This window comes from Phasianus colchicus, chromosome 31 (assembly GCF_987193195.1).
Source record: "Phasianus colchicus chromosome 31, bPhaCol1.hap1.1, whole genome shotgun sequence".
Classification (NCBI taxonomy): domain Eukaryota; kingdom Metazoa; phylum Chordata; class Aves; order Galliformes; family Phasianidae; genus Phasianus; species Phasianus colchicus.
In genome coordinates, this window is record NC_143466.1 from 1,059,428 (window position 1) to 1,072,387 (window position 12,960).

At 52.9% G+C, this 12,960-nt stretch overlaps 3 protein-coding genes across 11 annotated transcripts in view; 2 read left to right on the top strand and 1 right to left on the bottom strand.

The window, feature by feature from the left end:
* Positions 1-90: 90 nt before the first annotated feature.
* LOC116240046 (T-cell-interacting, activating receptor on myeloid cells protein 1-like) lies at positions 91-3,278 on the bottom strand. 2 transcript variants are annotated; one of them, XM_090127779.1, is made up of 7 exons: positions 3,136-3,278; positions 3,027-3,062; positions 2,631-2,909; positions 2,239-2,550; positions 1,981-2,121; positions 1,841-1,878; positions 91-1,477 (listed from the first exon to the last, which is right to left on the bottom strand). In XM_090127779.1, exons 1-7 carry the CDS (start codon positions 3,164-3,166, stop codon positions 1,340-1,342), a joined length of 975 nt encoding a protein of 324 aa, XP_089983905.1. In that variant the 5' UTR covers positions 3,167-3,278; the 3' UTR covers positions 91-1,339. The 2 variants fall into 2 exon arrangements, with proteins under 2 accessions (XP_089983905.1, XP_089983903.1); XM_090127777.1 differs by having other exon boundaries at positions 1,841-2,121; positions 3,136-3,271.
* A 4,089-nt stretch (positions 3,279-7,367) lies between these two features.
* LOC116240048 (free fatty acid receptor 2-like) lies at positions 7,368-8,657 on the top strand. Its single transcript, XM_031610356.2, has one exon. The coding sequence runs from the start codon at positions 7,368-7,370 to the stop codon at positions 8,655-8,657; it is 1,290 nt and encodes a 429-aa protein (XP_031466216.2).
* A 1,702-nt stretch (positions 8,658-10,359) lies between these two features.
* LOC116241348 (T-cell-interacting, activating receptor on myeloid cells protein 1-like) overlaps positions 10,360-12,960 on the top strand; it is a 79,566-nt gene continuing 76,965 nt past the window's right edge. Inside the window, exons 1-7 of one of the 8 annotated variants that reach the window (XM_090127784.1) lie at positions 10,360-10,656; positions 10,730-10,765; positions 10,881-11,165; positions 11,247-11,558; positions 11,675-11,815; positions 11,928-11,962; positions 12,415-12,717. In XM_090127784.1, coding sequence (XP_089983910.1) covers positions 10,626-10,656; positions 10,730-10,765; positions 10,881-11,165; positions 11,247-11,558; positions 11,675-11,815; positions 11,928-11,962; positions 12,415-12,552 — 978 coding nt within the window. In that variant the 5' untranslated portion in view covers positions 10,360-10,625 and the 3' untranslated portion in view covers positions 12,553-12,717. Of the gene's footprint in view, positions 10,766-10,880; positions 11,559-11,674; positions 11,816-11,927; positions 11,963-12,414; positions 12,718-12,960 lie in introns of those variants that run through there. The other 7 variants (XM_090127783.1, XM_090127781.1, XM_090127780.1 and 4 more) reach the window with 7 other exon arrangements.

Genomic DNA, 12,960 nt, shown 5'->3' on the forward strand with positions numbered 1-12,960 from the left:
TGAGAGGAGTGACTGAGGAGCTGCTGCCGAATTGTCACATCTTGCCTAGAAGGGGAGGGGAGCAACGACTGGATTCACAATTAACTCTGATTAAGGCGTAACGATATGCAGAGGTCTGCATGCTGTTATCAGTTTTAATGAGAATCCATGTAGTACAGTTATCCCAAAACATTGGTGCACAAATATCCCCCCCAAAAAAGTCATTCTTTACATTCAGAATCTGTATTGAACTGTGCAGCTAAACTATGTGACCTTAAGGAGCTGAAATGGATTTCAAAAATCTGAGATGGGGTCTTGCAGTTACTTAATAATTGTATGAGAGAAAGAGAAAGCTGAATAATAAAGAGAAAGGATGAGATTAAGGGAGTTGGATGGGAAAATGATCGATCACCCCTCTGATTCAGGGGTCTGTTTGAGGAGTTCCAGTGCTGGAAATGGGATGGGGACGAGTGCTCATCCAGCCGTCACCTCAAACAACCAAACAGCAACGATGGCGACTAAGAAGATGAAGAACACAACCCTGTGGCTGTGTACACCTGTGTTCATCTCTTGTGCTCACGTGATGATGCACACTCATAGGGTTACTGACGACGTGGCTTCATCTGCTCTTCCATTCCCTTTGATGGCATCACCGTGCCCTCTGCTGGAGCTCCTTGCAGTGCCCTGCTTTCTCTGTGTTGAGTAACTGCATCAAGTCATCCCATCACTTCTCAACCGCAGCAGATAAGATTTCCTTGAGATGACAGCAATCTCTTCCTTTCCAAATTGCTCCATGGGCACGCATCACTCCAAAGGCACATTTTGAGCCAGTATAAATACGAGCTTCTTTTTTGTTCAATAATCATAGAATCATAGGATCACAGAATCACCACGGATGGAAAAGACCAACAGGATCCCCCAGTCCAACCCAATCATCATATTTGGAGTCAGAACAGTTAGAATGCTTTGTGGGCCAAAGCATTGGCTGTCATGAGTCTTATTTCTATTCCTCCTACCAGAGTTACAACAGAATGTCCAGAGCTTTCAGTTCCCATTTTACTGCAAAGCTCTTCCATCAGTGAACAGCTCCCAGTCAGGATCTGGTGTATATACATGACATTGCACACACACACACACACACACACATACAAAGTGGCAGAGTTCAGCATGTAGCACACATATGTGTACATCTATTGTGCACATGTGACAGTGAACACGTGTGACACATAGGAACACATGCAGTGATACATGCATGCAGTGTGCACGTGACGATAAGCACACACAACACACCTGCACTGTGCACGCTGGCAGTACATGTGAGCACATAACACACACGTGTCTGTGCACACGTATGGAGACATCAGTGATGCCTCCCAACTGCTACCTCGGCGTAGATAACAGAGGGCTGGGGGTCAGCTGGGGGGTTGAGGGGCGGAGTGCTGGGGGTCACAGCTTGCAGCTCCATGTAGGTCAGACCCTCGCTGTCACTGGAAGGCACCTGGGGACACAGTGGGAAGGCAGAGTGTCAACCTGGGGGTCCCCAATGTCCTTTGGGAGGGACACCGCATGAGTGATATTTGGGGTTCTTCCTACACAGTGTGAAAGTGGCCCATGGGGTCTGAGGGGTATTTAAGTTTTGGAGGGGCCAGGGGGATCTGAGGGCTCAGATTTGGGTGTCTCCACAATGCGGATTTGGAGTTCCTCATGGTCTGGGTTTGGGGGCTGTCCTTAACATTGAGGCAAGCCATATGAGGCGGTGGATCCCCTGGGGTCCCCATGGACAAGGTTTGGGGCTGGAAATGGAATCAGGAGGTGTTCCAAGGGTCAGGCTGGGTTTGGGGTTCCCTACCCAGATACTTACTTGGAACTCCATGTCCTCAGGCTTTTCTGCAGGGTTGCCTGCATCAAAACAAGGAGGAGAATGGGATGGGGCTATTGGGGGGACTGTGGAGACTTTGAGAGGATCTACTGAGAAATAAAGATGTTCAAGCCGTTCCCCACCAGGGCACTCATCTCTCCGTATCCGACGTCTGCAGCCAGCAAGGAGGAAGAAGATGACAAGGACGAGTATGAAGACAAAGGCAGCAGTGCAGCCACCAACCACTGCCAACACCAGGTCCCCATGGGAACTGTCTGCAGCACCTGTGGGATCCGGGTGTTTGGGTTATCACAACCTCAACCATAGCCTCTATAGGGACAGGAGGTGACACAGCCACTCATGGGTGGCACCAGGGGTATTCAAATGAGGTTGAGACCCACCTGGGGATGCAGGTGTGGGTGTCACCTCCAGAGTCACGTTATTCCCAAGGGGTGAGGACAGAAAGGGGTGACCCCAGGGGCGGTAGGAGCACCTATAGGTGCCACTGTCAGCTGGGGTAACCCCAAAGATGGTGAAGGTGGCTGTGCCCACCACATCGGGGTCCTGGCGTTGGATGGGGGCTGAGCACCCATCCTTGTGCAGGAGGAAGGCGGCCCCATAGTCCTTGTTCCAGCACTGGATGGTGACATTGGTCCCTGTCTCCACACATTCCTCAGGGCTCAGGGAAATGCTGGGTGGGGGGAATCTGTGATCTGCATGAGGGAAGGGACAGCAGTGGGACACGGTCCTGTTGGGAGCACCCAGTGCCATCTGCTGTCCCCAGTGCCCTCACCTGTCAGCACCAGCTCCACAGGATCACTTCTCTCGGATACCATTCCTGACCAAGGCACCTGGTACTGACACCGATATGTACCTGCGTGCTGCCAATTTGTGCTGAAGAAGCAGAAATCAGTCGTGTCCTGCTCCTTGTTCTTGTACTTGTTGTATGTCCAACCTCCTTCCTGGTACAGCCAGACCCACACACCCAATTGGGTCAGATGGCACCGCAGGGTGACATTGTTCCCCAGGGACACCCCCTGGCTGGGGTGCAGCAACAGGGAGGGTCGGGGCACTAGGACAGGGGACAGCAGTCAGCCTTGTCCCTGCACACCCTCCTCTGCCCCTCTCACGGCCCCCTGACCACGCTCCCCTCCTTCTCTCCCCATTCTCCCCCTGTCCCCATACTCACACTGCTGTGCCCTGCTCACTGCCACCAGCCACCAACCTGCAAGGGACATGGACCTGGTCTCACACAGGGTCACCAACCCCCGTGGCACCACATCCCCATTGTCACTCACCCAGGATGAGGGTCAGCGCCATTGGTTCCATGAGGCAGGAGCAGCTTGGGGACAGAGAAATTGCATTGGGGACAGGGAGTGGTGCTGAGCTGCTGCCAGTTCTCCTTTTGGGACAGGATGGTGTGACGTCACCTCCTGATGTGGCAATATGAGCCCAAATGGGAAGTGGCACTGTGGGGTCCCCAGCAGTGTGGCTCACATGGAGCTGTGCAAGTAGTCCCCACTGGTTTGTCCTCCGCAGTTTGACATTGTTTGGGTGTCACACGCTGTCCCAAAAGTTCTGCTAGCACACTGCCCTGCACTTTGTCCCCCATTGGATGCCAAACACAGCACATGTGGCTCCAGTGTGGTGTCCCACATGGGATGTCACATGCAGTCCCCAAAACATCCATCCAGCTGTCACCACACACTTTGGGTACCACACTGTGTTCCCACTGTGCTTTCTTCTGCCATCCCCACTAGGGACAGCAGCAGGGACCTTGGGGACACAGTGACACCACACAGACATGGGGCACACTATGAGGACACACACGTATATGGGGCACACATGTGGTGCTGACATCGGCCACATGCTATGGACACATGTGTGCAGTGATGGCACGCGTGTAGTGCCAACATGGGAACTGCATGCTGAGGGTTATGGTTGTGGTAGGATTAGGGTAGGAATAGAATTGGTGTTTCCATAAGGGAAGGGTTAGATTTAGGCTTAGGGTTAGTGTTATGGTTATGGCTATGGTTATGGTTATGGTTATGATTAGCGTTAGGGATAGGGGTATAGTTATGCTTCTGGTAGGGTTAGGCTTAGCCCTAGGATTAGTGTTAGGGTAAGGGTTATGATTATGGTTACAGCTAGTGTTAGGTTTAGCGTTAGGATTAGTGTTAGGATTAGTGTTAGGGTTGTGGTAGAGCTATGGTTGTGGTAGGGTTAGGGTTAGGGTTAGGGTTAGGGTTAGGGTTAGGGTTAGGGCTATGGTTATGATTAGGGTTACGGTTAGAGTTATGGGTTAGAGTAATTGTTTCAGTAAGGGTAGGTTTAGGTTTTGGCTTAGGGTTAGTGTTATGGTGTTTTGTTTATGGTTATGGCTATATTTACGATTAGTGTTAGGATTGGGTTTAGGTTTAGACTTAGTGTTTCTGTAAAGGTAGGGTTAGGTTTAGGCTTAGGATTGGTGTTAGGGTAAGGGTTACGGTTAGGCTAAGCGTTAGTATTAGGGTAGGGTTTGAGTTAGAGTAGGGTCATGGTTATGGGTTAGGGTTAGGATTATTAAGGTTATTATTGAAGGCTAGGCTTCATTGTTGGGTTAGTGTTTAGTGTTAGGTTTAGGGTAGGCTTAGAATTAGTGTTAGGGTTAGGGCTAGGTTTTATGTTCATGCAAGGGATAGGGTTAGGTTAATGGTTAGTGTAAGGGTAGGGTTACTGTTAGGATTAGGAAAGGGTTAGCTTTATTTAGGGTTAGGGTTAGAGTTAGGTTTAGGTTTAATGTTAGGTCATCAGTGTTCAGGTTAGGGTTTTTGTTAGATTTAAGGTTACTGTTAACATTAAGATTAGCTTTTGTTTTATGGTTAGGACAAGGTTTAGGTTTAAGTTTAAGCTTAGTGTTATAGTTACATTTAATGTTAATATTAGAGTTAAGCTTTGTGTTAGTTTTAGAATGAAGTTTAGGGTTACTATTATTGGCTAGGGTTAAGGTGTGAGACAATGTTAGGGCTATGATTTAGGATTAGGCCAAAAGGGTTTGAATCCATGTGGTCGATGGGATGTTTAAGGGTTTTAGGGGAGTGCGGTGGCTTAGATTTGGCATTTGTATGGATGTGACCTTGGATGTTGCCATGCCTGGTGTCTGGGAGTGTCACTACTCAGAGTTTGGGACTTTCCCTGGGACAGAGCATTTTGTGTGTGCTGGGGTTTGGGCTTTCCCAGGGGGTATTCAGTGGGCTTTTAGGGTATGGAGGTCTGGGGGGTGTAGTCCGGGTGTTTGTCCGCCAGCAGCCACCTCCCTGGGGATGAGCTGTGGTGACACTGCCACACATTGGTGACATGGGGACACACAGATGGGGAATCAGACCTTCCTGGGTGCACAGGTGTGGGTGTTACCTTTGGTGTCACATTGTCCCTAAGGGGTGAGGACACAAAAGAGGTAACCCCATGGTCAGGAGGAGCACCTATAGGTGCCAGCATCAGCCGGGATCACCCCAAAGAGGATGAAGGTGGCTGTGCTCACACCATTGTGGTCCTGATGCTGGACAGGGGTTCTGCACTACTAATCCCCGTGGCACCACGTCCCCATTGTCACTCACTGAGAATGGGGGCCACCACCATTGGTGCCATGAGGCTGGAGCTGCCTGGGGACAAATAAATTGGAGGCATTACTTTTGGAATGACCCCCATCCCAGCATCCCAAGGCACTGCCATGGCACTCAGTGCAGCCAAGGCACAACCTGGGGTTGGGAGCTCATATGGGGTCATGCTGTGGGTCCTGACAGCTATGGGGTAGGACGAAGGGGGTCTGTAGGTGGTGGTGGGTCCTTCCTGGGGCGACCCATGTGTCAGGGCCTTGGGGACCCATATGTGGTCATTGAGTCTCCAAATCTATGAGTCAAGATGTGGGTCATAGCTTTGTCAGACAAGAGGTGGTTGTGGCGCCTCCAAATCTGTGTGGTGTGCTGTGGGAAGGGGTTTTGGAGGTCCACAGTCATGGTGGACGATGACAATGACAATGACGGTGATAAACAAATCTATGGTGCAAGATATGGGGAAGGTGGTTGTGGTCTCCAAATCTGTGGGGTGAACTATGGGTCAGATGGGTCAGGGTTTTGAAGACCCATTCATGTTCATTGTGTTTCCAAATCTATGAGGTGTTCTATTGGGAAGGGTGCTGGACATCCATAGGAGGTTGAAGGGCCTCCAAAGCAGTAGGGCATCTATGGGGCAGGTGTTCCCCAAGTGTTCCCCCCAAATTTTCTCCTCAGCCTCAAGTAGTAACTCCCCTCCCCCAGGGTGTGTCCCTGCCCCATAACAACGGACAAAGGGCTCCTGGGAGGAGGGAGGGGGTGTCACTCCCCACCTGTGGCCCCACCCCCAGGAGTGTCCCTCAATAGTCTATGGGATGAGACACAGTGCCCCACAGACACTGGGGTGAGCAGTGGAGGTGAGCACTCGGGGAATTTCTAGGGGTTTGTGGGATGTGGGGCATTCATGGCAATGGCAATAGGGGAGGGATGGAGAGTCATGGGGTTATTGGGAGGGATATGGGATCATGGAGGTATGGGGTGGGATGTGGAGTTATGCAGTTATGAGTTTGGGGATATGAGATCATGGTGCAATGGAGCATGGTATGGAGTCATGGGGCACTATGTGGGGCTATGGGGCAGTATATGGGGCAAGAAAGCAGGAGAGCTATGGAGTGGGATGGAGATGAGGGGGCTATGGGGGCAGTTATGGGGTATTGGACGGGAGGCTCAGTGCCCTGCCCCCACCTCTGCCCCCATCACTGAGCAGGAAATGCAGGAATTAACCAAATTAAAAACAAATGAGGGCAGCACTCTCCTATGGGTGTGGAGGAAGCTGTGGGACCTCACTCCATAACCCCATGACTCCACATCGTACCCCATAACCACGTCAACCCCTGTTCCTGCCCCACAGCCCTGCAACTCCATCTTCCACCCCATGGCTCTGTGTCCCACAGTCCTGCTGCCTTCCCTCCCGCCATCCTCATCCTCATCACTTTGGGAGTGATATGAGGCCATAACCTGCCCCGTGATCCCATATCACACCACATAACCCCTAATCTCACCCCATGTCCTGTCCCATAGCCCCGTGTCCTGCTCCAGAGCCTTCCTCCTGCTGTGCTCGTCCTCATGTATTTGGGGGTACTAGGACTACGTATACCTTCCCACAACCCCATATCACACCCCATCAGCCCATATGTCACCCAACTGCCCCCTATCCTGCCCCACATCTCCACATCCAACCCCATAGCCTAATTTCCTGTCCCATCGCCCTATGATCCCATAGCTCTGTAAATCAACATATTGCCCTACACTGCCATTAGTGCCACATATCCCTGCCTCATAGCCTACTGACTCCATAGTCCAACCCATAACTCAGGTATCACCCCTTAGCCCCTCTTATAGACTCAGTTTGATACCATGTCCCATTCCATTGCACCAGTATGACCCCATATCCTGCCCTACAGCTCTGTGTTCCTCAGCCCTGCAGCCTTCCTCTTGCCATGCTGCTCCTCATCATCTACGCGCTGACCTTCGCTGTGGGTTTTCCTGCCAACGTCTTCACCTTCATCATCCTCCTCACCAAAATCCGATGTCACTGTCCTCATCCCCAGCTCACTGCTGCCGACCTCCTCCTCCTCCACCTCAACACCGCCGACCTCCTCGTCCTCTTCTTCCTCGCCTTCAAGATGGCTGAGGTGGCTGCCAACATGCTGTGGCCCTTCCCCAAAGTGCTCTGCCCCATTGCAAACTTCTGCTTCTACTCCAGCATCTACCTCAGCACTCTCTTTATGGCTGCCCTCAGTGTGGAGCGCTACTTTGGGGTCGTGTTCCCACACCACTACAGCCGGCGCCGGAGGTTATGGCGGACGATGGCCGCCAGCGCCGTCCTTTGGGTGATGGCATTGTCCCATTGTTCCATCGTCTTTGTGGCAGAGTATTACAGAGAGTTTGGGGTCAATGGCTCTGAGGCTGATGGGGAACGTGGTCTTGGGTTCAATGAGATCAAGACCTGGGGATCGGTGATGGACAACTCCACTCATGTTGACCCCACTGTGCTGAAGATGGACAACTCCCCTTGTTTTGGGGTCAGTGGATTCCAGCTTGGGGGATTTGAGTTGACCAAAACTAATGGCATTGACACTGATGTCCCCAACACCTCCACTGCTGACATTGCTACTCCCAATGGCACCATGAATTCTAGTCTGAACATCTACAGGATCTCCCGCCCCAAGACAGACCTCAACATCTCCACCCTCCAATTCTCTGCCTCCACAAACACAAACACACCCCACATCCCCACCACCACCCCATGGACCTCCCAGATTGCCTCTGAGACTAAACACCACTGGGGCTACCACTGCTATGATAACTTCTCCCCAACCCAGCTGCGTTTCGTTCTCCCGCTGCGCCTCGAGCTCTTCCTCGTCCTCTTCCTCCTCCCCTTTGCCATCACCGTGTTCTGCTACATCCGCCTCATCCGTGCCCTCCTCACTCGACCCCACATCCCACTGCAGAAGAAGTACCGCACTGTGGGGCTGGCCGTGGCCACCATGGTCATCTTTGGGGTCTGCTTTGGTCCCTACAACCTCTCGCATGTGGTGGGCTTTGTGCAGCAGCGCAGCCCCACGTGGAGGCCCTACACTCTGCTCCTCACCACCCTCAGCGCTACTCTCGACCCCTTCATCTTCTATTTCTCCTCCAGTGCTGTGCGGAGGGCGGTCAGTGGGGTGGTGGGGGCGGTTCGGGGCACAATCCGTGGGTTTGGGGGTTGGTGTGGGCGGAGGGAGTGAGCCCCAACCAGGAGGAGGTTCTGGGGTAAATGAGGTTGTTGTGATTGGAGTGGGTTTAATGGGTGGGAGGTCAGAAATTGGGATGGGCCCGATGTCTGTGTGGTCATCGTCATCCCATGGATGTGTCCAATGTTTGTGGGCCAATCAACTCTTGGTCAGTGTTGGGTTCTCCCATGGGCTTGGGATCATCAAAGACCCATGGATGAGATCAGTGGGTTCAATGAGGTCACATGGATGTGATCAATGTTATCAGTGCAGAACCGTGAGTGTGACTTCTTGCTGTCCCCGATGCCCAGTAGTGTTGGGGTCAGTACAGACCAGTGGATCTGACCCAACATTGCTTTATCCCCAGTGATGCCAATTCCTTCAGTGTCCCCCATGTCTGCAATGCCCTCAATATCCAGCAATGCCTCCAGTGTCCCCAGTATCCCCAATACCCTCAATGCTCCCAGTGCCACCAGTACTCCCACTGTCCTGACAGCTGGCAGTAACTTCAGGGCCATCAGCACTTCATGGAAACCCCTCAGCACACGGACCCTCTCTCCAGGGAAGGTGGCTGTTCCCACATCAGAGGACATCTGGAGCCTCAAAGCAGAGTCCCAACATCCCACAGACTTCAGGAGGTGCCCTGTACCCTTTAGGGCTGATCACAGATGCCATAACAAGGCTGAAATGCTAATTAAAACTACTTCAGCAGCCATGTGTTTGTCTGTTAGCTCCTGACACAGGTCTCAGTCGTGTTGCACTCGGAGGGCTGGCAGCGTGGGAGCAGGACAGTCCTTTGTGGAGGGAATCCAAAAATGTTCTCCTTTTGGGTGTATGTGAAGACCTGGGGAAAAGTGTCAGTGAGGGGAAGAAGGTTGGTTCATTCTGCCATTGTTGCGATGACATCCAATGTAGCTGAGCCCTTTGTGCCACCGCTGGGCTTTGCCATTCAGAAGTGATCACCTCCTGGCTCTGTTCAGCTCAGCAGACTCGGCTCTCTCAGGCTTTTCTGTCTCCCACATCAGAAGAACTCTGATGTCCAGTCTGACAACTCACTGGTTGCAAAAAGGGTTTTACTTCTCACTTTCCAATGGCTTCAACTGCTGGCGCAGAATTCTGACTTCAAAGTCCTTCACAGCAATTTACAACAGAATAAATATATACAGTAACTTCTGAAAACTCCATAACTTCATTCCCTGAGATCCCCCTCTGATTGTTCCTCTTCCTCTTTGCTTTGTGATTTGCACTACAGCTGCTGCCAGGAAGCATGACTGCATTTTACTGCTCTTCTGTTTCTCTTTTTATTTATATTCCTCTTCTGCTTCCTCCCCATTGTTGCACACTTTGCTGGCAATTTCAGTCAACTGTGATAGAGACATGAAACCCCATCAGCTTTCTGCAGCTTCTTTTGGATATCAGAGGCCAACTGTCCAGTGCGCAGCATGTGAAACAGTTTTATTCTCTTCCCGTCCAGCATCCAAACCAGCCCAGTTCAGGTGTGCTGCTGGTCACACGTCTGTGTGGTGTCACTCTGTCAGCAAAGGTGCCTGCTGCTGCCCCCGGTGGGGATGGCAGGGGAAAGCCCAGTGGGAGCACAGTGTGGTACCCAGAGTGTGTGAAAGGTGACAGATGGCTGGTGGTGTTGGGGACTGCATGTGACATCCCATGTGGGACACCGCATTGGAGCCATGTGTGCTGTGTTTGGCATCCCCTTGGAGGACACCACGCACTGGCAGCGCTTTGCAGGCAGCGTGTGACAGCTGAGAGGTGACAGCCTGTGTGGGACACCCCAACAGGGACTGCAATTGCAGCTGCATGCATGGCAGCCTGTGGCGGATCCCCAAAGACACCACGGCCTGGGGAAAATTGCAACATCAGGAGGTGACATTACGTCACTTCTTGACCCAAGTAAATCTGAAAGAAGCTCCCTGACCACTTCCTATCTCTGCTGCAGACTCGCTGTCCCCCAGCTGCTCCTGCCTCATGGCAACAATGGCACCAGCTCTCATCCTTGGTGAGTGACAATGGGGACGTGGTGCCACGGGGGTTGATGGCCCTGTGTGGAACCAGGACCATGTCCCTTGCAGGTTGGTGGCTGGTGGCAGCGAGCAGGGCACGTCATTGTGAGTATGGGGATGGGGGGAGAATGGGGAGAGGGAGGGGAGTGTGGTCAGGAGTCCATCAGAGGGGCACAGGAGGGTGTGCAAGGACAAGGCTGACTGCTGTCCCCTGTCCTAGTGCCCAGACCCTCCCTGTCGCTGCACCCCAGCCAGGGGGTGTCCCTGGGGGACACTGTCACCCTGCGCTGCCACCTGCCCCAGCCGGCTGCACGAGTTGAGCTCTACAAGGAAGGATATTCGGGATTTAAAAAGCAAGCACACATGGACATGGTACAGGACATGGCTGAGTTCCCCTTGATTAGTGTAAAGAAGAAAGATGCAGTGAGATATCAGTGCCAGTACTGGGTGCTGGAGTCACCAGGGACATTGGAGAAGAGTGAACCCGTGGAGCTGGTGGTGACAGGTGAGGGCACTGGGGAAAGCAGATGGCCCTGGGCTGTTCCCACAGAGCTGTGTTCCATCCCTGTCTCCTCTCTGCACTCAGATCCCAGCTATCCCCCACCCAGCATTTCCATGATCCCCAAGGAACGTGTGGAGACGGGGACCAATGTCACCATCCAGTGCAGCAACAAGGAGTATGGGGGCATCATCTTCCTGCACAAGGATGGGCACTCAGCCCCTCTCCAGCAACAAGAACCCAACGGTGAGGGCACAGCCACCTTCACCCTTTTTGCAGTGACCCCAGCTGACTCTGGCACCTATAGGTGCTCCTACCGCGTTGGGGGCTTTTACCGTCTGTCCTCATGCCTCGGTGATAATGTGACCCTGGAAGTGAATAACAGATCTGAACACCCAGGTAGGTCTGAGCATTGGAGCTCTGCTTCTCAGCTGTGGGTGACCCTGTCTCTGCATCCCACCTCCATTGAGAAAGGGGCTGGGTACAGGGACAGCTCAAACACTTTGACACCACAGGTGACAATGGGGGTCCCAGCTTGAACCCGGTGGCAGCGGTGGCAGGGAGTTGTGCTGCTGTGATTGTCATCATCCTCATCCTCATAGTCTCATTCCTCCTTGCTGCCCAGAGAAGACGAATACAGAGAGATGAGAACCCTGGTGGGGAAGGGGTTAAATGGCTTTGATCCCCCATAAATCCACTATAAATCCCCACAGGTGTTGATTGGGGCCCCCATAATACCCCCCCTCTCCCCTTCTATTTATGACTCAGGTGCCACCAGAAGCCCCGAGGCCGTGCAGTTCCAGGTCAGTGTCTGGGTCAGGGGACCCCTAACCCCAATCTGCCCCATTACCCCTGCCCCAGACCTCACCTGGGAAACCCAAACCCTTTCTGTGGGGACTGCAAAGAACCCCCCGCATTTTATGGCTCCCCATGACATTGTGTGCACCCTCCAATCCAGCCCATGGGGGCCTCCAAATCTCCACCATTGGGATGCCCCAAATCCCAAAATGGAGCCCCCTGGGATGCTACAAGCCTTCAACACCCTCAGACTCTATGGGCAACCCCAAAACATAGTGGGACCCCCAAACACCACCCACAAGGAATCCCAGTGTCACACCCACAGCTTCCCAAAGTCTACACCACCCCAGACTCCCAACACCCCCCCTCTCGCACAGCCCCCACACATCACACAACGCCACCATCCCCTCAGGCTTGTTGGGATCCCATGCTCACACTGCTGTCCCTGTGTCCCCAGGTGTCCCCCGCTGACAGCCAGGCTCTGACCTACGCCGAGCTGCAAGTTCTGACCCCCAGCACCCACCCCCTCGGCTCTTCTACAACCCCTGTCTCCCCCATTATCTACGCCGAGGTGGGCACTGGGGGACCCCGCTGATGCCCCCACCTGTGGACACAAAGACGTGGATGCTGTGTGCACACATCAAGTGTGCGCAGTGCTGGTGTGCTCTGTGTGCTCACCATCACCTGTGAATTACATCCATGTACCTGTGCATGTGAACTCGTGGCTGTGGATTAAACGTGTGTGCACCATCCCACGTGCACAACAAGGTGTCCAAACACACGTGTGGAAGACCTCTGTGCCTCTGTGTGTGTCTGTGTGATGCCGTGTGTGTGCACCAACAGCTGGACACAGTGCTGCTCATGTGTGTCCTTAGCATGTGCTCCCTGCGTCTGCACTCCATGTGTGCCTGCACAGCACATGCATGTCATCAACACGTGCCCCCCAGATGTGTCTGCACCACATCTGTCCCACAGCACACACGTGTCCTTATCATGTGCTTCC

Bases quoted from the DNA above. Each gene is read 5' to 3' on its own strand.
- LOC116240046 (XM_090127777.1), bottom strand. From the start codon at position 3,166: ATGGAACCAATGGCGCTGACCCTCATCCTGG. The intron at 2,122-2,238 runs GTGGGTCTCAAC...CGGATCCCACAG, and splicing joins ACCCACACCTGCATCCCCAG to GTGCTGCAGACAGTTCCCAT. The intron at 1,478-1,840 runs GTAAGTATCTGG...CTGTGTCCCCAG, and splicing joins CTGAGGACATGGAGTTCCAA to GTGCCTTCCAGTGACAGCGA.
- LOC116240048 (XM_031610356.2), top strand. From the start codon at position 7,368: ATGCTGCTCCTCATCATCTACGCGCTGACCTTCGCTGTGGGTTTTCCT.